Here is a 24,485-nt window from a genome sequence, read left to right on the forward strand (position 1 = left end):
ATTTCTTGTTACTACTTTATATTAGCTTCAGATAAAATGAGTTTAGTAGAACAGCCTGATAAACTTCAGAGATCAGAATTATTTGCAGAAATTAAGGGAAAGATAGCTTTGAAACCTTAAAAAATAATATAAATTATGACTTTGGGAAGGAACACCCCCCCCCCTCCCCACCCCCCTCCCAGTCTCTGGACAAAAATCTTGATGACCCTAAATAACGTTACTAATTTTGAAGACAAATTGGGGACATTTCATATATCACATTAATACTGGCTGAAGTGCCCGGCGTTCCCCGTTGAATTGTTTTTAATCGAGTTTTGAATGGGTTCCTTAAAAACATTTCAGCCCATTTGGTCCAGCCGTTTGGCCGGGTATAACTGACATATATACAAACAAATATATTTGAGCGAAGAGCTTTATTATGTAGATATATTCTTTTATGTTACGAAAGTTTGCTAGCTGTGGCCGAATTTAAAGAATTTGAGCGGCGGTTTAAATTTAAGCCACTGCTTAAATATGTTTGGTTCCACTAAAAATTGTATCAAATGTTTCAAGATTTAAGCCGGCGCTTAATTTAAACCGGGTTTTGGCAAATTTAAACCGCGGCTCAAATTCTTTAAATTCCATCTCAGATCTCATATTAAAAAAAATCTATTCTGAAAATAGAGCATAGAAGCTGTGACTGATGATAAACGAATATTAAAGCATATAATGATTGATATTCTTAACCTGAGGAATGGAATGGAAGATAACCTACTCCTAATCCAACAAATCAACCTGATGATACAGAAGGAAGGAGAGGAGCAGAAGGGATTTGATGATGTGATCCATAACGCCAAGCAACATATTGACTCCATTAACACAGTGTATATACTGGGAGTATCTTGGCTTAAAGATGAAATAGCTTTTGCTTTGAGATTTGTCCAAGGTAAAATAAATAAATTTAATCACATTGAAGAATGTTGAATTATGATTGTTTGCTTGCTTGTTTGTTTGTTGGGAGTATCGCCCTTTTTACGACTGTAATGGTAAAATTAAACTTTAGTGCTTAAAAACATGTTATTTAAACATCCTTTTAATAGATTTTGTGTTATTTTTTAGAATCAATGATGGATAAAACAGATGAAGAAGACAACAAATATCAGCATAAAACTGAAGAACTGTTTGATGACAATAATGAAGAACTATTGGATGATAATGATGATATTAAGCTAGAGGTTGAAGATATTGACTTCAGTATGAACCAGGGGCAGGTCAATCACTGTTTTAAAGAAGAAACGGGAGAAATGGAAACATCAAGAGGTAACTCATTTTTTAAAGTAATTTTATTCTAGATAAGAAGTTGAGCTTATTGCTGCTAATGTTATTGTCCGTAGATTGAAACTTGTGTGAATATTGCTAATCGGGGACGCTTGACCTTGATATCCAATTTGAACACTACTAAATTTGAGAATGAATGCTTAATCCCTCAATTAAAGTTATCCCTACATAGTATGACCATCAAGGAATAAAATAAATCCATAAATCTGAATAAAATGGAGATAAATCCTTGATCCCGAGATTCGCTGCACAAAAATTCTGACTTCTGAGTCCGAATTAAATGAATTTGAGCTGTGTCTCAAATCCGCCAAAAACCGGTTTCTATTGAGCGCCGGCTTAAATCTTGAAACATTGAATATAATTTTTAGTGGAACCAACCATATTTTAGCCGCGTCTCAAGTTTAAGCCGCGGATCAAATTCTTTAAATTCAGCCTCTGATCTCATTTTGGACAGAAAAATAGACAAAAGACATTCGCGGCCGGTCAAGGAGTTATTCTTTGAAGCTAACGGCACAGCACGTCATGAATTGAATTCAATATTCATGCAGCCTTTTCTTTTCTGCTGTTTAGATAAAGATAGCAAGCACCATCAATCTAATCTTCACTGACATAAGCCCAGCTTCAATACATACTTTGTGGCGTATGATTCCTACATAGCACAAAATAGTACCATCGCAAAGCCATGCTAAACCTGGATATAGATTGATACTGCTTAGAGGGTTGTAGGAGTTGTAGGGAGAAGTGCTATCTTAAAACGTTCATCCCTAAAAATTGTGTAAAATTTAGCTTATATTTGGAAAAAGTCCAAGATGAACCAGCAAGATCTTTTAGAATTTTAAAGATTTGCAATATTTGTATTCTTAACTTGTTTCAGAGACTGTGATTCACAGGGTCTATTCCAGCACTAAAGAAGAAGAAAAAGAACAAGACAAAGAGCTATTTAGTCTGGCCTGTACTCATTGTAATTTTGTAACAACTTCAATGCATTTATTGAACAAACACAGAAACAGCTTGCACCCCACAGACCTTAATTCATGTGACCAATGTATCTATATTGGGGAATCATCACTTGAAGTTAAAATTCATAAATCGCGACAGCATGGGCTCAATTCATTTTCTTGTGATGATTGTGATTATGTTTCAGTTAAGCTTCAACTTTTAAAAGAGCATATAAATCGTAAGCACTCGGAAATCAAATCCCTTTGCGATCAGTGCGATTATTCTGGGACAAAAAGGGCTGTAAATCAGCATAGAAAAATATGGCATGAAGGGGTTAGATATCCATGTAATCAATGTGATTTTAAAGCAACTTTACCGTTTAATCTTGTTAAGCACATTAGAATAAAGCACAAGGGTATCAAATACTCTTGTGATCAATGCCCATCACTATTTACATCAGAATCAAACTTAAAAAGACACATAGCAAGTGTTCATGAAGGTCAGCGATTACTTTGCGATCAGTGTGATTACACTGCCAGTCAACAATCTGAACTCAAGAATCACATTGACGGAGTGCATAAAGGTTTAACATATCCTTGTAATCTATGTGATTATGTCGGAACGTTAGCCAGTAATCTAAGAGCCCATAAACGACTGAAACATAGTGATCTTAATGTTTCCGTGAACAAGCGTCAGAAAACAGATTTTCCTTCTGATGTTCATAAATGTGATCAATGCATGCATGTAGCTAAATCAAAAGGAAATTTAAAACTACACAAAAGAAGAGCTCATGGAATTAAAGATATCCCTACTGAAGAAGATTTAGATAATCTTTGTGATCAATGTGGACTCGTAGCAAGCAACAAGGGGAGCTTAAATACGCATAAAAAGAATGTTCATGAAAAATCAAAAATGTTCATGTGCGACCAATGTGAATTTACAACTTATAATACAACGTCCTTTAAATCCCACAAGGAGCTTCATGACGGTATAGAACACAAGTGTGATGAATGCTCTTATGTTTGTAAAAGAAAACAATTTTTAAAGAAACACAAACAAATAAAACATGAAGGTGTGAAGTTTCCGTGTGATTTATGTGAATATGCTGCACAAGATTTTGCGCATTTGAGAACACACAAAGAAGCAGTTCATCTTGGAGTTAAATACCAGTGTGATGAGTGTGAGTTCGCAGCAACAACCAACGGAACTTTGAAGCAGCACAAACTGAGCAAGCATGACGACACAAAACATCCTTGCAGCCAATGTGAATATGTCGGGTCAACTCTTGTCAATTTAAGAAAGCATTTTAAGAAAAGACATGAATAATATAAAAGCTAAATTGTTATAAAAAAAATTTAAACATGATGAAAATCCAAATTTAAAGTAATTGGATTTTCATTTAACACTTAAATGTTTTCAGATTTCAATGGATTTAATGTTAGAGAATAAAATGATTTTCATCAAAAGAATATACCTCTACAATGCCAATAAGGAAAGGAAATAAAAATAAATTTTTATTTTTTATTTTAACACCGCTTTTAACTTAACAGCCAGCTATGCGTAATTTGTGAAAAAAGATTTCGCGGTTTACTGTATTTTAATCACAATGTGATCAGTGTGAATATGTTGGGTCCAAGCATCAAGTAAACACACACAAGAGAATCAAGCATGAATTGGACTGTTTCCATGTGATCAGTGCGAGAATAAATCAACAAAAACGGGTCTTATTTAAAGCTACACAAAGAGAGTAAACGTTTCCAAGATTCCAAATTCATTTTGTGAATATGTTGCCACTTCACAATTTAAGGAAGCATATCAAAAGTAAAAATTATCAGAACTAAAGGATTCCTAAAGTATTTCCAACGATTTTTGATGTGTTTGTGAGTTTACATTTTGAAATACTTTCAGATTTAAATGGATTCAATGGACACCAGAAGATTGCATTTATACAACGATATTAAGGGAAAACGATAAAATAAATTATTCAAAACAGAAAAACATTTGCAAACATGAAGTTCTCAAATTCTTTCAATTTTATTTTTAAATAAAATACATTTTCCTCTCCATTTACAATACCCGAAAATGTAACCGCAAAACAACCACTCTCATAATTTACAGCTTTCTCATTTTAAACAGAGATCTTTACTTTGAATACAACTTTAAACTAAGAATTTAGCTGAAATTTTGATTTAATTGTATATTGATGTCGTCCTCTTATTCCTCCAATAATTAGAAAATAATATTCTTGTTTTCCCCTTGAATTGTTTGTCTACTTAACATCCAACTTTGCGTAAATTGTTGTAAAATATTTCGCAATTTCTTGTTAAATGAGAGAATAAAAATCAAACTAGCAAAACTTCCCTACATTTAGTTTTCATTGTTTATTTATTTTTTTTAGTCTCTACCGGCTGCAACCGATGATAAACGAGTACTGAAGCATATCATGATTGATATTCTCAACCTAAGGAATGGAATGGAAGATAACCTACTCCTAATCCAACAAATCAACCAGATGATACAGAAGGAAGGAGAGGAGCAGAAGAGGTTAGATGATGTGATCCATGCTGCCCAGCAACATATTGACTCCATTAACACAGTGTATACACTGGGAGTATCCTGGCTTAAAGATGATACTGATTTTGCTCTCAGTTTTATTCAAGGTTCTCGAGGCTTTTTTATCAAAACACTTAATTTTTACTCCCCTTAGATACTTACGATCTTTCCACCTTGCAATCTTTCCATCTTCCCAGATTAGAATTGTCGAATTTTTTCTCACTTAATCTTTTAAAGGGCATTATTTCACCGTTGAAGGTCCTCTTAAATTGATGTGTTATTTGGAAAAATGGTGGGCCTTTCTTTAATTTTGATTAATTATCTCAAAAATAGCAGCTACGTCTCAAAATTAAAGAGAACGCGTTAAAAAAAATACCTTTTGTTTTGTTCTATTAACATTAGCAGTTTAAACTAAATAAATATAATTATTTTTTTCCCCCCGTAGCCCCTATAGCCTGTCCTATTGCAGTGCTTGGCCCCTCGTGCAGCGGAGTCACGCTTTAGAAGGCCTAACCAATACTAGAATAAAAGAAAAATTTAAATTCTTTAGTTTAAAATTTTTCCTGAATTAAATCACCCAGGGTTTGTTCTGTCAGCAGTTTGTCTTTCCAGAGTTTGTAATTGCCGCAATTTGTATATTAGAAATTGCTTTTATGAGTTTGTACTACTGGTGTTGTCTTTTGCAAGTTTGTATTTCAGAAGTTTGTATTTCTAAAATTGTATTTTTAAAGTTTGTCTTTTGCAAGTTTGTATTTTAAAAGTTTGTATTTCAGAAGTTTGTCTTCAGAAGTTTGTAGTTCAAAAGTTTGTAGTTCAAAAGTTTGTAACACAAAAGTTTGTTTTCATAAGTTTTTAGTTCAAAAGTTTGTCTTTCAGAAGTTTGTAGTTCAAAAGTTTGTATTTCAGAAGTTTGTTTTCATAAGTTTGTAGTTCAAAAGTTTGTGTTACAGAAGTTTTTATTTCAAAAGTTTGTAGTTCTAAAGTTGTAATTCAAAATTTTGTATTTCAAAAATGTGTCTTTCTGAAGTTGTGTTTTAGAAGTTTGTTCTTCAGAAAAATTAGTCCTTCAGATTTGTGTCTTTCAGAAATTTGTATTTCATGAGTTTTTATTTCAAAAGTTTGTCTCTCAGTAGTTTGTATTTCAGAAGTTGTATTTCAAAATTTTGTATTTTAAAGGTGTGTCTTTCTGAAGTTGGGTTTTAGAAGTTTGTACTTCTGAAAAGTTAGTCTTTCAGAAGTGTGTCTTTCAGAAATTTTGTATTTCAAGAGTTTTTATGTCAGAATTTGTTATTTTAGGAGTTCTATTTCAGAAGTTTTTATTTCAGTAGTTTGTTTTTCAGTAGTTCGTACTTCAAAAGTTTGTTTTTCAGAAGATTGTATTTCAAAAGTGTGTATTTATGCAGTTTGCATTTCTGCAGTTTGTATTTCAGAAGTTATTCTTTGAGGAGTTAGTCATGGCACCGTTTTTCTTATTTTATGATAAAAAAGCAGCTGATCTGATTTTAATTAATGCATTTATAGATGATTCTGTGGAGAGAGAGGAGATACCGGTGGAGGGGAGTGAAGATATGGATATTGAACCTGATAAAGATGCAAATCTTGAGGTATTCGGAGAAATAAAAATCGAAACAGAGGATATTGATAATCTGAAATCAACTATTATAGAAGATATAAAACTAGAAGAAGAATGCCAAGGTAAGCTGTTTATGGCAGTATGTGTATATTTGTATAACATACCTAATCAGGGGTGTATATTGGTTCTAAGACTCGTATTTTTAGCCCAATAAAACTGATTTTTTTCTCACCCCTAAGTTTAGTTTTTTTTTGAAAATCATACAAATTTCAACTTTAAAAAACATTCTTGAAAATAAACGTAATTCAACTTTTTTTGTTTGTTTTAATCGAATCGGTTTTAGAAAATGTTAAAAGATATAATTTTCAAAACATGTTTTAGATGAGGTTTTACTCGTATAAAATAGCAAACATATTTTGAGGCACCTTTTTGTAATTCTGAGCTTTCTCGTAAACCTGGGGTCATTTGATGTCCCACAAAAAATTTGGGCACAATCGTTTCAGCCGTTTTGACGTTTATTGGACACAAACGGACAGACAAACAAACAAGCGAAGTATGTATAGTATATATAGAAGCTCAATATTAAATGTTTACAGAAGCTGAGATAGAGATAGAAGATGAAGAACCTGGTGGTGAAACTATTCTAGAATATTCTTGTGAATTATGTGAAAACAAATATTCTTCCTCAAAGGATATTTTCTTCCACAAACAAATAGCTCATTCGAAATCCACGTTTTCATGTACACAATGCAAATTTGTGACGGTTTTCAAGATAAACTTGAGAATGCACATGCAACAAAATCACAGGGAAAATATCTCTTATTGTGATTTATGCGACTATTTTGGAAACACCGAAGAGGAGCTAAAGAAACACTTGGCCGCGAACCATGTTGGAGAAAAGTTGAATTGTGATCAGTGTGAATATATTGGGTTTAGGCAGGAAATGAACTCGCACAAGAGAATAAGCCATGAAGGTGGACTGTATAAATGTGATCAATGTGAGTATAAATCAAGAACAACGAAATATTTAAAAATGCACAAAGAAAAAGAACATGAAGGGGTTCGTTATTACTGCGATCAGTGTGAAGGCGTGTTTGGTTTAGAGAATAATCTGAAGAGGCACATTAAAAATATTCACGAAGGATTTAAATATTCCTGTGACAAGTGTGATTATCAGGCAGCACACTTATTCATCATAAAAGAGCACATTCTTGAAGTTCATGAAGGAATACCTCAGGCAAAGTATCTTTGCGATGAATGCGATCATTTATCCAAGTCACTGCGAAGTTTAAACAAACACAAGGAGGCCATTCACGAGAATAAACGGCGCAGTACTCGATGTCTATCAAAATTTCTATGCGATCAATGTGATTTTGTAACACATCGGAAAATCTATTTCACACAACACATGTCAGCACACGATAGTCAGCCGAAAAGTTGTGACCAGTGCTCATTTTTAGGATTAACAATACATTGTTTGAAAAGACACGTTAAGGAGAAACATGGAGATGAAAAGAAGAAATATCCCTGTGATCAATGCAAATACTCAGCAAAATTTAAAGCAAGATTGAAAATTCACGTGGAAAGTGTTCATTTAGGCATTAAGCACCCATGTGATCAATGCGGTTTTGCCGCGTCAACAAAATATAATCTGATAAATCACAAAAAGAGCAAGCATGAAGATTCAAAATTTCCTTGTTCAATTTGTGAACATGTTGCTACGACACAATATGGTCTGAATAAACATGTAAAAAGTAAACATAAATGACATTCGCATTTTAAAATAGTTTGAGGGAGGTTGGTTAAACTGCAATGCTGAAATTAGTGTATTTACCGATTGCTACGGAAGTATTTTCATTGTAGTTGTCAGTTTTAACTTCCATAGTCAAGTTTTTTAGAGAGATTTATTAATCAATCAAAAGATTAAGCGTTAAAATTCTTGATCTTTATTTTACTTTCAGATTAACAATGAAAAGTAAAACCAAACCTGACTCTCTTAAAGATATACTAGCGGGGAATGTGGATATCGTTGGATTAGACTACATAACAGAATATCAGGTTATTTATTTATTCCGCCAGGGGGTATAGTTCCAATTTTGAACATTAGTTAAAATAGATATTTATTCCGACAGGGGGTATAGTTTCAATTTTGAACATTTGTTAAAATAGATATTTATTCCGACAGGGGGTATAGTTCCAATTTTGAACATTTGTTAAAATAGATATTTATTCCGCCAGGGGGTATAGTTCCAATTTTGAACATTTGTTAAAATAGATATTTATTCCGACAGGGGAAGATAGTTCCAGTCTGCAAAATTTGTCAAAGATGATATGCATTCCGCCAGGGGGAGATAGATACAATCTTAAACATTTTTAAAGTTGATATTCACTCCGCCAGGGGGAGATAGTTCCTATTTTCAATATTTGTCAATATTGTTATATATTCTTACAGGCAGGGGGAGATAGTTCCAATTTAGGGGCGTGTCATGAAAAATTCAGGGATAGGGGGTAAGTTAGCAGTTGCACCCAATGTAAAAAAAATATCCCCAAGCCCCCATCTAGTAGCTGCCACTCCTGAAATATACTAACACAGACTAAATTCTAGAAACTAACATAACTCATTTATGATAATTAATGGCATTCTTAAATTCTATAAATTACATGTTATATGAAGCCACAAAATATAAAGTATATTTTTTTTTATTCACTTAATACTTTATATTTAAATATATATTGTAAATTTATATATGTAATAAAGCAGGGGTATATATTTTCTTTAAAAAATCATTTATTCCCCCTCATCAGAACGAAAAGGTCTAGAAAATATTAGAAATTTTAGGAGCAGTAAAAACAGTTTTAGGGTTCTCATTCACTAATTTATATGTACAAATATTTTTAAAGGGTAATGGTTTTATTTAAACCCCTAAATGAAGTTTCTCATTTTAGAATACGGATGAAAATGTTGTTCATTACTATCACTGCTCCCTCCCTGGTTGCTTTAACGAGCAAGGAAATCCGCGACAAGTCTTGAAGCATCTGAAATCTTATTCACATAAACAGGTTAGAGTGACTATTGTTATAATTAAAACTAAACAAGGTTACCACAAAGGATGAGACTTAAGAGACAACTGTACTAAATTTACTTTTCTTTTATCTATGAATCTCTAAGCTTGTTTCTTTATTATCCACCTAATTTAATATAAAACTAAATATTAGTGAAAACCCCCTACTTCCACCATTTTAGAACTTTAAATTGTCATTAAAGTTTCATCCTTTTTGAGTACCCCTGTAATATATCAAAGAAAAAAGTTATGGAATAACTAAAATAAAGGAATGCAGTTCAATTATCTGTATTTTCTACATTTAAATGATCTCTTAACATCTATATAGGGGTTCCAACGCAAGTGGATTTCACTTGCACCCAATTGCGAGCCTTATAAAGTCCACGCAATTCCGCAAAATTGTGCACAATTTGCGTACAGTTGTGCGCAATTGCGCACAAATCGAGAACAGCGCAACATAATTCCGATTGGAAACCCTACATCTATCCTTTGTGACCACAATTTAATCCTGATTCATCATTCCTTATTTTTTGTAGCGGCTGGTCAACATTTTGTACAGGACTTGAGACTTTATGCAGCCTTGGTTACTTTATGTACTGCAATGCCACTTTGTGCTTGTATTATCTTCTATTATGCTTCTATAATCTTCTATTATTCTTCTATAATCTTCTAACACTCAAGATAATATTGAGTAAATATAAAGTATACACTCTTCAATACTTATGTGATATGAAATTGTTTTCAGGCATGGATTCAAACCAAGTTCCAAATTAAAGTAAAAACCAGGAATTTAAAGATTATTGTTGTTTTTATATCATTTAAATTTTCAACTTTGATAAGTCTTTGTTTATACAATTAATTAATTTTATTATTTCGTCTAAAAACAAATATCAAATTTTACTATTGAGAATAATTCTCTCTTTGTTATGAAAGAAACTTTTAGATATGATTTATTATTTTTCACAATCAACCTTCAGGCAAAGTGACATGACCTACAGGTTATAATATTAGAGCCATATAATAAGTGTCATACAATAATAATATAAAATACCAAGAAGTGGCATAGAAGAATTTTTAAAGAAACATGGTGAAGATGTTTCTAACTTTCAAACCCTTATCAGTGATAAGCTTTGGCTTGAATGCAAAAAAGCAAGGTAAAAAGACTTAAATTACCTCCAATACAAACTCCTGTTTACTTTACAAAGTTATAAGTTAAGTTATAAGTTATAAGTTATAAGACAACTATAAAATTCAAAATGTTGATTTGTATAATCATTGCCTTTTTCATTTTCTTCTACCCCCATCCCCGTTTTTTTCCAGAGTCTAACCTAAGACTTTACAGGTTGCGTGCTGATGTCAACTTGAAACCTGAGTTAGTTCCTAAAAATACATCTTCGCCTTCTAAGGCTTTAACAGAAAATACTACTGCGGAGTCTGTCAGGGAGCACTCGGAAGCCTCACCCTATTCAGCCGCTAATCTAGTAAATGCAGATGTAAGAACACCTGAGAAAAACAAGGATAAGCTGTCCAAGATGGTGGATGAGAATTCTGCTCAAAGAATTAATGATTCTCTTCCATTTAAACAATTAAGTATTCAACAATATCAAAGAAAAAATGCACAGAGCACCAGGTAAAATTAATCAAACTTATTTCGCAAAATCCATACTTTCTTTACCATTTAAATACATTAATTTATTGCAGTTCTGTGAAGAGCAATGATCATCAAGTTCAAGGAATTTGTCCACTGGAGACCACTTCTAGTTTAACAAAATCTTCATCTTCTACTACAACACCAATTCACACAACTACTCCAAGTAAAACTACAACCTCTGTTACAGCTGCTCCAGGTTATGCTACAACCTCTCCTAAAGCCACTCTGAGTGTACCTACATCGTCTATTATAATCCCTCCAAGTGAATCTTCATCCTATCCTGATCCAAACCAGAAGCCACCCTCTGCAATTTTATCAATTCCTGCAGATTCTACTTTACTTGAAGAGAATGCGGCTATAACAAGTCTATCAATTAGATTGTCTGATAAAGTCGCTTTGGATCTAACAGCAGTGAATAGTATGGAGCAGGGGCATGAAGTGCCTGAAGAAGAAGCTTTTAATGATCAAGTGCCTGAAAATCAAGCTGCTAAAGACCTAGTGACTGAAGAAGAAGCTTTTAATGATCAAGTGCCTGAAAATCAAGCTGCTAAAGACCTAGTGACTGAAGAAGAAGCTTTTAATGATCAAGTGCCTGAAAATCAAGCTGCTAAAGACCTAGTGACTGAAGAAGAAGCTTTTAATGATCAAGTGCCTGAAAATCAAGCTGCTAAAGACCTAGTGCCTGAAGAAGAACCTCAACAAGTAGTTTTAGAGCAAAGGTGTGTTGACAAATCTAACGAAGCTTTAGTTTTACAAGGCACGTTGGAGAAGAGAACATTTGTAGATGTTAAACCTGAAATAGATGCCATCATCAAACCTGAACCAGATTCAAGAATTAAAGAGGAGAATAAACCAAAAGATTTGTTGAGGTGAAAATACACTTTTTTGATTTCATACAATTTTTAACTGTTATTTCTAATTAACTAGGCTGCCCCATTTTCTATTTCAACCTTTAATTGTGGCTTTACCTTAGATTAAACACAGAGTGTGTTGAAGAAGTGGCACGAAAACCTGGAATACCTGAAGATCCAGAGATGAAATTCAAGGTTAGATGCAAAACAATCAGTAAAATTGCGAGAAACTGTTTAATTTTATTGCCAATACATTTTTCGAGATATATATTATAAACAATAGTTTAAGTTTTTCTCACGTGACGTTCCCACCCAGCTGAAATTTCAGACCCATAATATATAAGTCAATTTGTAAATCTAAATTTCGTCATGTATCATAAAAAATAAATCCATTTAAAATTTCAACTTTTAAATTTTCAAAATCTAGGGTGGGATCTAATGTTCTGCAGTTTGTTAAATGTATGGGTTGCATAATACAATTGAAAACACAATTATTTTGTTTTTCTTCTGCTTCAAGAGAGGAAAATAAGATCTGTATTGTGATTTAAATCCATGATTTATTATTGTGTCATCTTTGTAATATCACGATCTTTTTCATTGCATTTCATAACTTTTCCTTATATTTGAATTTAAAAATGAATCAATCAATCAATCGTGATTCATGAATATAATTAATTTTTAGAAACTAGTGACGTCGATTGTTAACGATATTCTCCTAAGGTAAGTTTATTTCTCTGCAGCTTTCAATGTTTGGTATAGGCAGAAATAAGGCATTTAGGCATTATGCCTGATAACTCAAGCAGTTAGTATCCCAACACCCGGTGCCCTTAGAGGTTTTTCAAACAGACGACCCCAGGCGTGATTGTACACGTATCTTGAGGGGAATTACTGACGGGTGTGGCTTCATACGGGGATTAAAAATCCCCAGAAGTTTTGTTTAATAATAATAGTATAAAGCCTACCTTTAAGTCTTAAGTGAGGGTCATGAAATAGTTAGAAAAGTAAAAGAAAATATAACACCCTCAGACAAACAAAAAACACGTTTAAGAAGGGAGGGACACCCCCTCCCCCCCCCCCCATGTCTGTTGAATTGGAATAAAATTTCAGAATTAATAATATAATTTTTAGGCATTATCGATATGCTCCAAAGGCAGATAAAGATAAAGACCCAGAAAGTTTCAAGGTAGCCAAATTTAAAACAAAATAAAATAATCTTAGCATTTTCTTGTGAAATGAATAATAAATATGGTGATTTTTTAAAAAAATCTTTAATTTTTGTTTATAAATGTTTTTAGATTCAATCAAAAGAAGAATTTGAACGTTTGAACCAGAAGTTTTCAAGAAAACTCAGAGAAGATATAAGAGGTAATTGATTTTTTTAAAATTTGATCAAACAATTAATTTGTTTAAATTTTTTATAATTTAGAATCCTACAGCAGTATGTATGGAGGAATTGATATGAATGATCCTAACAAACTTCAAACACCAATAATAAGGTCAATCAACCGTTTAAGATTGTTTTAAATTAAAAAATTTTAATTTTTAAATTTTAATTATTAGTCGAACTAAATGTATTTTAGTCTAGCAAGGTTCTAAAACTAAAAAATTAACTTTTTGTAATTTTTTACTGAAACCTAAATATGAGTTTATAATAAACTGTATTTCTGAAACCTGAATATGAGTTTATAATAAACTGTAATTCTGAAACCTGAATATGAGTTTATAATAAACTGTATTTCTGAAACCTGAATATGAGTTTATAATAAACTGTAATTCTGAAACCTGAATATGAGTTTATAATAAACTGTATTTNATATTCTAATTTTTTATTCTATAATAAACTGTAGTTTAGTAAAGTGAACTTTCATGCCAGATTCACAACCTTACCACTACCAGGCCTTTAACTCAGTTAAACAGTGAGAAAGTGCTCAAATTTAAAAAGTTTTTTCCTTGTCACTTCTGCAGAAATCCGCAAGTTCCTTATAAATACAACTGAAAATCATCAATTATCATTTAAAAAAGGGATATAATACCATCACCTACTGAACCATAATTAATCATTTCCAATTCACAACAGTACCCCTGACTAAGTAATGTATGAATTAGATATGATTTAATTAATGTTTTTGATTGTGATTTCTCTACGGAATAAACTTGCAGAAAAATATATTTAGAAATTATAAACACAATAAAAAACATGTTCAACAGTATTGATCATACAATGGTCTCAAGGGCACTGTTGTGAATAGGGCATTGCCATCTTTGCATTAAAGGTTGCTTGAAATTACGTTTACCTTTACTTTTATTACTTTTTGTAAAAGATTTTATACATTGACATCATTTTAAAGGGAGTGACCGAGTAGACATGGTAGTTGAGCTGAGAGAGTAGTATATAAAGAATTTTCGTTTTTGCTGAACAATTTTATTCCTTAAAAATGTCTTAGAGGTTTAATATCAATCTGAACCAAACAAAGTTTGCACTCTCAACTCAACTACCATCTCTACGCGGTCACTCCCTTTTAAAGCTCATGTTGTTCTAGTTACGAAGAACTGCTGGGGTATCCAATAGAAGTGGAAATTCAAAAATATTTTGAAGACTCTGCCAGCTCCAGGGAGCGGAAACTAAAGCGTGTCTAAAGACTTTTGTAATGTGACTTTGATGTTTATAAAACAAAAATCCTCTGGTTATCATGGCAGCTATAAAAGACAATTTTTTGGCATTTAATCTTTGTGCTTTACATATAGTATTTCAGAATTTATAAATGGACGTTTCTACATTTTATAAGAAACGGAAAAAAGAAAAGGAAGATATTGAAAGTAGTTCCTCCAAAGTTCAAAGGTAAGAATGCATTACAACGCTCAATTTAATTCTATTGTTTGTTAGTATTGCATTTATTGTCAAATAAATGTTGTCTACTTTCTCCATTTAAAAAAAAAATCTCAGCTTTTTAAGTTCTACCTTTTCCCACATCTGGAAATGTATTGTGCTCTAGGGCCAACTGGGAGCAGGATACGTACCCAGGAGGAGCTGGTAGGAGGCTTACAAAAATTATGGACGAGCATCCAATATACCCTGGCGCACCTCTTTAATGCACGGACAAGTTTATTCAAGCATGTATTTCAGGAACAGGAGTTTCGTACAGCTCTAGTCGTGAACTGAAAAACAATAATATTCAGTCCCGACTAGTATAATAGTTCATATAGTATAAAATAAGTATAATATTCGTGATAATAATAATAAAAGAATTTGTACAATTTAAGCCATTTGAGTTGCCCAGGAATTACGTTTATGAATGATAAATAAAATACACTTACAAAGTTGAACTGGCCAGGGGGTTCGTAGCCATAGATAGATCGCAGGATAGATTGCAGGATAGATCGCTGAACTTTCGAAGTAGATTTGAGGTTGGATCGCTAGCTCTGCAGTCAGTTAGACAAGTCCAGGACGAGACTAAATAGGTATGGTTAGATTCAACTCCTTTAGTGTTTCTTCGAATCCTTAGTTTAAGTAACAGTTTAATCACACTAAACACAGGGACGCATGTGAAGTAATATAGTACCTATCAATGATCCGTAGGTTGCGCCTAGGATCAGTCCGTCCAGTAGAGGCTTTGGGAGAGGAGGTACAGTTTATGGTCCGCTGCTAGGTGGAGGTCGTGAAGGAGTTCATCGACCACACAGACTTGGGCTAAATAGGTTAACGTTAGCACAAGTTTATCATACGACTCGAGAGTTTATCATGTTATTCACCTTTATAATAACAGATGGCTGCACCAGTGGGTGAGGTAAGAGGTGGGTGAGGAGAAGATGATCCAGTACAAGCCTTACAGGTCCGTCATGCTTGAGCTGGAGGAGGATATCACGACAGGGTTCCAAGTAGGATCCGTCGAGCACATCATCCAGAACACAGGTGCTCCGGAGTGCGAGAAGATTGCGAGGCTATTGAGTAGCAACGAGGTTCTGTTTAATCCTAACATAATTCTTTGTTAAGATAAATATATGACTGTTACGGTTTAAGGGTTAGGTTCAAAGGTTCAAAGGTTCATTTTCACTAAATGTTCACCTGGTATATATATCAGTAGGCTGAGCCTTACAAGAGGAACATAGAGGAGGCGTGTTCCCCGAGCATCGGCTTCATGATGAGTAGATTCAGGGTGGTGGAGTTGATCAGAAGGGGTTACTCAGAGATATCTAGGGTTCCATATATAAACCATCTGTGTAACGAAGATTTGGAGCAATCGATAAATCATGACAAGTAATATTTAAACTTTAGACAGATGTTTTATTGACCTTGATTAAACACAACCTGGGCAACTACACGAGGTTTTAGAATAGGAAAATCAACCCATTCTAATTCTGAAAGTAAAATATAAGGTTAAATCTTCTTTAAAAGGAATAAAGCTGGCTAGGCTTTAACTGCTTATTAGATATAAAACTTTGAGTTTAAGATATAAAACTTTTACATATATTCTATTAAATGAGAATAAATGAAGTTAAACATGAATAAATGAGGTTTAAATGAGAAATTGTATAAGCTCAAAAGATTTCAGTCACTTGTAAAGTCTAGAGTATCCAACTAATCACGGTTACATTGTTTATAAGTAGAGATGAGAGCTCCATGAATTCAGCTGACTGTCTTCTCTTCTGGGGAGTTTCTGTCTGCTCGTCATGCCGCGTTTGGTTTGGAGATACCCTGAACAAGACGACATTTAGATCATTAGAGATCTTACATGTATGCCTTTTAATTAGAAATATTATAAATGCTTTTTCTTTTTCAGGCAATTGGCAAGAATAGAATATTCAATTTTGGCTCCTTCATCGAAACTCAAGTTGTTTCATAAACAGGGAAAACCTACATAAATATTAAAGTTCTTGACCTTAAGTCAGAACTGTTGTGTTAATCTTGGGATCAAGTATTGATCTTCAATCTGAATCGTATTCAGACCATACAGATTAATTTAATTTCTCTTCGATATCCATTGGTGGTTATGCCTTGCAGGAATAACTTTTTTTAACCAATTTTTTTTTATAATTTTTATAAAATAAAATGGTACGAGGCACGTCCACAGGTCCTCTTGTTCTTGCTTCCCTTTGCCTGTCCATTTATGGCGCTGCTTTTTAAAGAATGTTCACGAGTCGCTGTCTGCGCCATTTTAAGACAGTGCACGATCACCCGTTCATTGGATAGATGTATTGACTGCAGGAATAACTTAAATTAAGTGATCAAGCATTGATCCTCAAGTTTAGAGTACCCACATCAAAATAAGATAAGCTTTTAAGATTTAAAATACTCCCTCAGAAGTTCTAACCTCTGATCAAATATATTATCTGCCGAAGAGTGAAATTATTTAGAATACAAGCACACCTAAAGGCATGCCCTTAGAAACTTAATATTTTTGCAAGAACTTTTAGCTAATAAATCGAAAACCTACAAATTTGAAAATTGTCAAATGTTTGCAGTCAACATCCTCGAATTCTCTTTGAATAAAGAAAAATTACAAAAAAATACGTCGCATAAATTGAATAAGTAAAATGCTTCTTTTTTGAGAAAAAATTCCATATCCATTTTTCAAGTATTTTTTGCTAAGTTAGATTTATTGACTTTCGTGTTAAAGGAAAAATAAATTGTTTATTACTCTTTCTTAAAAAATCAAGCAGTTTTAGAATGATTGTTAGGAGCAATAGGATGTTATGTGTATAAGAATAATGCTCTCAGTCTTTTTATTTAAGTTGTACAAATAGTCATTCTGGGACCAAATATTATGACAGCTAGTCAATACAAATATGTAGTTTTTCTGGTGTTAACAGGAGGATGCAATTAAATACAGAGGATCTGATAATTCACTCGGGGTATTTTCTTTCGAGCATTCTACAGGTATATAATGTTATTATTATTATTATTATTATTGTATATACGTAGGTTGATTGTTAATAATAATAATAACAATAACTAGCTTGGGAGCCAAGCGTTGTTCAGGAAGTCAAAGTTAGTCCCACTGTTTACCCGTCTTTTGTCGTAAATTACAAGTACGTATTTGTATAGATAAGTATACTATGCTTTTAGGGCGCTTTGTGTCTCTTTTCTAACGACAAGTTTTACAATTTTAATCGTAAAACTAATAATAACGCAGATTTTTCTGTTTGATTTGGTGCATTTTCATAAACAATAAATATCGAAATTTTTTTCCATGCTAAATGTTTTTATTTGACCATCTAAAAACTTTTCCCTGGGTCATGTGATTGTGAATTGCCACCCAAAAATTGGGCCCGTTTTGACATTTATTGGATATCAGACAAATAATTAATGTTTATACTCAGATAAAGATAGATACCTATACAATATTTTGTAATAACTTTTATGGCAAACATTAATATCTTTTAGAAATCTAAAAGAAAAGAATTTTGAAAAAAAATTAAATGTCATTTTTTCTTGTTAAAATATTCAAATCAATCCAATCAAATAAAATGTTCTCGATTATTTGAAACACATCTTTGTAGAAAAACAACCCTACTAAAATATTATATTTATTGTATGATTTAAATGTTTATTTCAGTGCGATATGTTTTAACAGACAAACATTATAAAATTTCGAAAATAAAATAAACATCGAAATATTTTTTCATCTATTAAGTGCAACTGTGTAACAGATTACTTTGTAGTTGAATAGATGTTTAAAACCTAATAATATTAATATAATATTAATAAAGGTGGTAAGCGAATGTTCCTTGTATCTGGCGAGCTTGTATTTTGGAATCATTACATAGATCTAACTAACCTTCAGAGGAGACACTACGAGGTATAACTTTTTGTCTTAAAGGGACTGTTCATGTAATTTCAGGTTTGCCCGATTCACAACGGTGAACCTTTTCAAAATTTTAAATCACCTTTTGTAAACAATATAACAAATTTTTCAAGATTGCCATTTTATTTTACGAAATAATTTTTTTTTGCACGTTTTCCACTTTTTTATTGTTTATTTGCAGAAACTTTGACTTTTATGCCATTTTAAATTTTGATTTTGAATTTAGAGGAATCTACTTTATTGGTATATTTTGGGTTACATTTTGGATCAGCATATTTTGGGTGATGCTGACCNCCCCTCCTTGTTATATACACCCCATGAGCTTAGCTCTTGTTGTAACTGTTCTTTCAAGGTTATTGCTGAGCAGAGACCCTGTAAACTGTACCTAGATCTAGAGTTTAAGGAACAACCAAATATGTTAAAATAATTTATCTTGTAGAAAAGAAAAGAAAGGTTCTTCTATGGTTTAGGACAACTCTTAACAGGTTCTTAATATAATCATTTTATCTTAAGCAAGGCTTGCTTTTTCACTCAAGGTATTAATAAATTAATTGGTATTTTTCTTAACAGAACAGAACTAAAGGCGGACGGTCATTTCTTAGATTTTTATTGCTATTAAGGAGTTAATCCCCATCACTGATGAAAAAAATAGTAATTTATTTGATTGTTGTTTAAAGAAACGTGATAATGAAAAATTGGATGGAAACACAATGGTGAATAATCTTATTCAGGCGTTAAATACATTTCTCCAGAAAACCCTCCAGGTTACAGGATACAAGGTAGGTAAACAGCATAGGTGTAACCAATTCATTGTCTTTCTAAATATGTAAAGTAGTAATTTTTTGTATGTCTAATCAAACCCCTTGAACGATTTGCCTCAAATTTTGGTTGGGTAACTTGGTGGAACCAAAGGATTATTCTCAGTTTAATTTAAACATTTCAAGTTGAGTGTGTTGGTTATTGTAGAGAAAAGTTAGCTTCCGGGGAAAGCTGGGTTTCCAAGCTAATGTTAGATTTTTTCTTGATATAAAAATGGGGTTCTAGATTTATTAAGTAGAAGAACGTGTTCTGACCAGAAGTTCAGTTTTCTGCGTTAAAGTTCAGTTTTCTTAACTAAAGTGTAGTTTTCTGTTCTCGAGTACTATTTTATTAACTTGCGCTTAGCTCTTGTATTAAGCTTTTCTTCTTATTAATTTTTAATTTGTTCTTATTTAATTATTTTGTTTACTAAGCAAGCTGTTTTGTTAAGGAGGATATATTGATCCTTGACTCAAGTTCCGAGAAAAAGTTTTCTAATCACCTGATCTACCCTGGGCTAGTGTTTAGGAACAACCAGGAGATGGGTCATCTTATCAGGTCAATTCAAAGGGCTCTAGGAGTAAACTCAAGGGATAAACTCTAGGAGTCCATACTGTGGGTCAATTCTAGGGGTCAAATTAAGGGGTCAATTCAAGGGTTCAATTCAAGGGGTAAACTTTAACAGTCCACTCAAGGGGTTTAAATATTTCCAGTGTCATTGAAATATGTTCTAGCTTGGCCAGTATCTTGATTTTATGTCTTTCTGGAGGAATTGCATTGTTCCTTATTTTTTTGGGAGGGGGGGGGGGAAAGGGGTGGCATACAATATCTAACGCTTGTCTCTGACAGATAACAGCATAACAGCAGATTTCCCCTTTTCAAAATAATGATAATAATAATATGTCCAATTATTAAAATAATAGCAAAGAAAATATCAAAGAAAAATATGAAAAAATATATGTTTACCCAGGAGAACGATTACGGAACAAAAATGGAAACTTAATCTTTAATTTGTGTTTTATCTTAAGGATAGTTTTACATTTCTGTTTTTAAATTTTTGTTTTTAGAAGTTTTGTGGATAGTTTGATACCAGTTGAAGCAAAGCAGTTTCAAGTGAAAAAGGGGGATGAGATACAATGGTTTATTGATCTAGGGGTTTACACAAAAAATAGAAATTTCCGTTTATATCTCTCTGCTAAATACGGAAAATCAGAAATTTTAACAGTGTCCGCTAATGATATTTACACAGTCAAACTTTTAGGTAAGACAAATTGAATAAAACTAAGAGATGTTTTTTATTCATCTAATTTTTTTCTTTTTCAGAAGAAAATCATCACCAACACAAATTTGATCTTGAAAAGGAAATCTTTTTTTCCTCTCTTGTCACATATACTCCGGGAATCACAGACTTTATTTCATTCAAAACTGAACTAACCCAAAGCTGCAGGAAGAAAAGTGAACAACCCGCGGCAAAACTGACAAATCTGCGCACTGGTGAAAAATCGCCTTTTCTTGAGATTGATGATTTTGTGATGAAAATAATTGCTCCTGGTTTTATCAGGAAATGGAACTATATTCAGGTAGAATTTGGAACTTTTAACAGTTTTACCCAAGAACTTATTGAAATTAAATCAAAATCAAAATACATTGCATTATTGAAATTAAATTTAAATTAGAGTACATTGCATTAATGAAATTAAATTTAAATTAGAGTACATTGCATTATTGAAATTAAATTTAAATTAGAGTACATTGCATTATTGAAATTAAATTTAAATTAAAGTATACATTGCATTATTGAAATTAAATAAAAATTTAATTACATTGCATTATTGAAATTTAATCAAAATCAAAATAAATTGCATGATTAAAATTAAATCAAAATCAAAATACGTAGCAATATTGAAATTAAATTAAATTTAAAATACATTGCATTGTTGAAATTAAATTAAATTTAAAATACATTGCATTGTTGAAATTAAATCAAAATTAGAATACATTGCATAATTTAAATTAAATCAAAGTTAGAATACATTGCAATAATTAAATCAAAATTAGAGTACATTGTTATAGACAAGATTTATCTATAACATCTAATCTAATGATTTAAAATTTAGCCACACCCTAAAAAATTACGCATTATTTGCTTATTAATTACTCAATTTTTTAAGTTTCTGTGAGGACATCGTGAGCCAAACAACTTGAAAGGTTTTGATTTTTTTCAGGAAGAATCAATAATTATTTATGACGTTGGGGGAACAAGATACTGTGGCAATGTGGGTAGAGAGCATAAATCCAATAATATCAGGTACTAGCTTGGGAACCCAGCTTTGCTTGAAAATTTAACTTTCGGTTTTAAACGTTAACCCACTCATTCTAAGATTTTAAACCAAGCTAAGGACTTCGCGATGCTTCTACCAAATTCTCCAATCAAAATTTGAGACAAATTGGTCAACGGGGGTTATGAGTTATGACTTATGATCGGACAGAGATTACTACCTTATAATATAGATAAGACCATATTTTTACACATTTCTCTTTTAAAGAAAGCTTATTTTTTAATTTCCGTAAGCACTTTAGGCCTAGGGGTTTTTAACTTTTGTCTTCACTAATCTTACTTAGGTTACTTTTCCCATACATACTTTTCTGAGTTTTCACATTATTGTGTTAAAAATGGAACATAACTGAGAAATATATCTCACAGGGGTGTACTGTATACTTTAAAATTTACCCCCTGGCTCAGCCCAGGGGGTGAATAATTTTTGAAGATCTGGGGGAAAAATGAAAAATTGGACATCAAACTTTTTTTTTATTTGTCACCCAAAAATTTATTTTCCCCGATTCAGTGAATAAATCCCTAAAAAAACCTTACTGAGGGGGGGGGGATGATTTTCAAAAGAGAGAGGGGTCAATGATTTTTAAAGAAAATATACACCCCTGATCTGTCAAGGACAATATATTTCAGGTTTGTTTGTAGTCTAAAACTGGGAATCCTAAACCAGAAATGTTATGACCCAGACTGTGCACATTATAGGTAAGTAAATAAAAGGTCCAAACACTTGATATTTGGATCAGAAATGAATATTTTTAAACTTGTTACAAAATATTTACTAATTTCTATAGCTTTTTACCAAATAAGGGTTTCATTTCTGATGGAAATGGCTGGATTTCATATTTAAGATAAACAAACAGCAACAGTTTTTAATTCTCATTTAACAGGACTTGGCTTTGTGATTTTGTGACCCTTCAATTAAAAAAGATGTGGATATCTGATTCACAATGATACCCATGACCCTCAATCTAATTAATGATGTAAAAGACAACGTGGTTTTTTCTAGCTTGTAAAGTGTTTTATTTTGTTATTTGAACCATTGTTTCTGAAGCAAGAGATGCCCATGTCACTTTTGTACAGAAACCACAAAGGAAAATTTTCAATTTTTAAAAATAAAAACATAAATATCTATTTCATACTATGCTTTTAAGCGTAACGTTGTAAATCGGTCATGCCAATCTAAAAATTAAAGTTCATTTGAAATTGTTTACTATCCCATTATTTTAGGGTTTTAATATAATAACCCTTATTCTATCTAGGGGACCTGATATCCCTATTGCCCCCGAGCTTCTGCCCTGGACCCAGTTTACAGATTGGGACCCTGAGAGTACTGGAGAGGGACCAGGAGACCCTGAAGGTACTAGAGAGAAGGAGGACCCTCAATGATGGCTGGTGGAGGGACCAGGGGACCCTGATGGTACTGGAGAAAAGGAGGACTCTCTTCGAGGGCTTGGGAAAGGACCGGGGACTCTGAGCTTACAGGAGGGGAGGACCCTCTTCGCGGGCTTGGGGAAGGACCAGGGGACCCTAATGGTACTGTAGAGGAAGACCCTCTACGAGGTCTTTGGGAGGGACACCGAACTAGGGGACCCTAAAGATACTGGAGAGGAGGGCCCTCTACTAAACAAGTCCTGAAAGATTGTGATAAAGACGAAGAAACTGTAATTTGTTAGTTGGTTGCAAATAATATTAAGTGTGGGTAAGATCAATTTTTTAAAATTTTCTAATCTGATTGATTTTATCTAGAAGGGAATTTTACTCTGACTTTTAATTATTTTAAGTTCTTTTTGAACAGAAGAAAACATTTGTTAGTGGAAGGACTGAATTCCCGCTAAGAGTTGTTAAATGGAAACACATCCTGATAAGGAATAATTTAACGTCATTATAAAAACACTTATTTTTGACTATTTAAAATAGTCCTCCTTTGTCTCTTTTTTAATTTTTTTTTATCCATTCCTTTTCTTAGACAAAAATTTAAGCAGAATCAGAAAATGTATCAATCATGTGTAGACATGATTGATAGAACGCAGCTACTAGCTAGAACTTAAAAGCAACGGAAGTGTTTTCTGTAAAAATTTTATTGGGGGGGGGGGGGGGGCGTGTCAAAAATATCACAGTGCAGAATGAGTTGATTATACATTAAGAAATATCTCTCTGCATTTTTTGTTTGCAAAGATCGTGAGTATTTCGACATGTGGTGCTACATTTTGATAAATTTTTGTAAAATTATGAACCAGTGATATTGATAATATGTGAGTGATTATAAAACGTAATTTATATATCTACAATAAATCAAATACTTGAAATATTCTAATTTTTTATACTGTTGAGAAGAAAAAAAATGTGAAGTTTTACCACTTAGCAACCACTGAATCTTTTAGTGCCAGCAATTTATTTTTATGAGTTTGATGTGCACCGGAACATAAATATATAAAATTGGCAAAATTATTATTTGAAAATTATTCATGATACTCATAAAAATTAATAAACTTGCTTGAACTGTAAGATTCAGTGGTTGCTAAGTGGTAGAACTTCACATTTTTTCTTCTAGAATAGGTTTGTTATCAGCGGACCTCTTGCTGAGTTCGTCTCCAGACAAGGGTAAT

General features: G+C 32.6%; 3 protein-coding genes and 1 long non-coding RNA gene across 11 annotated transcripts; 3 read left to right on the top strand and 1 right to left on the bottom strand.

Annotated features, from left to right (window-relative positions):
- Positions 1-29: 29 nt before the first annotated feature.
- LOC111712500 (zinc finger protein 431-like) lies at positions 30-4,165 on the top strand. The gene is made up of 4 exons (XM_023487131.1): positions 30-96; positions 664-925; positions 1,099-1,299; positions 2,192-4,165. The coding sequence occupies exons 1-4, from the start codon at positions 37-39 to the stop codon at positions 3,580-3,582; spliced, it is 1,914 nt and encodes a 637-aa protein (XP_023342899.1). The 5' UTR covers positions 30-36; the 3' UTR covers positions 3,583-4,165.
- LOC111712501 (zinc finger protein 431-like) lies at positions 4,136-14,701 on the top strand. Of its 5 annotated transcripts, XM_023487136.1 has the most exons (15): positions 4,656-4,916; positions 6,331-6,504; positions 6,979-8,440; positions 9,329-9,442; positions 10,190-10,230; positions 10,500-10,598; positions 10,787-11,074; positions 11,146-11,573; positions 11,634-11,964; positions 12,069-12,141; positions 12,629-12,666; positions 13,075-13,129; positions 13,242-13,311; positions 13,373-13,442; positions 14,487-14,701. In XM_023487136.1, exons 3-15 carry the CDS (start codon positions 8,351-8,353, stop codon positions 14,581-14,583), a joined length of 1,794 nt encoding a protein of 597 aa, XP_023342904.1. In that variant the 5' UTR covers positions 4,656-4,916; positions 6,331-6,504; positions 6,979-8,350; the 3' UTR covers positions 14,584-14,701. The 5 variants fall into 5 exon arrangements, with proteins under 5 accessions (XP_023342905.1, XP_023342904.1, XP_023342900.1 ...); XM_023487132.1 differs by having other exon boundaries at positions 11,146-11,964; XM_023487135.1 differs by having other exon boundaries at positions 10,503-10,598; positions 11,146-11,964.
- Positions 14,688-24,185, top strand: LOC111712502 (DNA-directed primase/polymerase protein). 2 transcript variants are annotated; one of them, XR_002767473.1, is made up of 13 exons: positions 14,688-14,785; positions 16,725-16,791; positions 17,755-17,821; positions 18,655-18,743; positions 19,102-19,152; positions 19,427-19,528; positions 19,999-20,105; positions 20,615-20,808; positions 20,871-21,127; positions 21,773-21,855; positions 22,513-22,581; positions 23,139-23,578; positions 24,055-24,185. XR_002767473.1 is itself a non-coding variant. In XM_023487138.1 (12 exons), exons 1-12 carry the CDS (start codon positions 14,709-14,711, stop codon positions 23,263-23,265), a joined length of 1,290 nt encoding a protein of 429 aa, XP_023342906.1. In that variant the 5' UTR covers positions 14,688-14,708; the 3' UTR covers positions 23,266-24,185. The 2 variants fall into 2 exon arrangements, 1 of the variants encoding a protein (XP_023342906.1); XM_023487138.1 differs by having other exon boundaries at positions 23,139-24,185.
- Positions 15,115-16,553, bottom strand: LOC111712504 (uncharacterized). 3 transcript variants are annotated; one of them, XR_002767477.1, is made up of 3 exons: positions 16,237-16,553; positions 16,010-16,137; positions 15,115-15,916 (listed from the first exon to the last, which is right to left on the bottom strand). It is a non-coding gene; the product is annotated as an uncharacterized LOC111712504 (long non-coding RNA). The 3 variants fall into 3 exon arrangements; XR_002767476.1 differs by having other exon boundaries at positions 15,117-15,397; positions 15,507-15,916; positions 16,010-16,553; XR_002767475.1 differs by having other exon boundaries at positions 15,118-15,634; positions 15,697-15,916; positions 16,010-16,553.
- Positions 24,186-24,485: the final 300 nt, after the last annotated feature.

The sequence above is a fragment of the Eurytemora carolleeae genome, unplaced genomic scaffold (genome assembly GCF_000591075.1).
Source record: "Eurytemora carolleeae unplaced genomic scaffold, Eaff_2.0 scaffold1198, whole genome shotgun sequence".
Taxonomy (NCBI): domain Eukaryota; kingdom Metazoa; phylum Arthropoda; class Copepoda; order Calanoida; family Temoridae; genus Eurytemora; species Eurytemora carolleeae.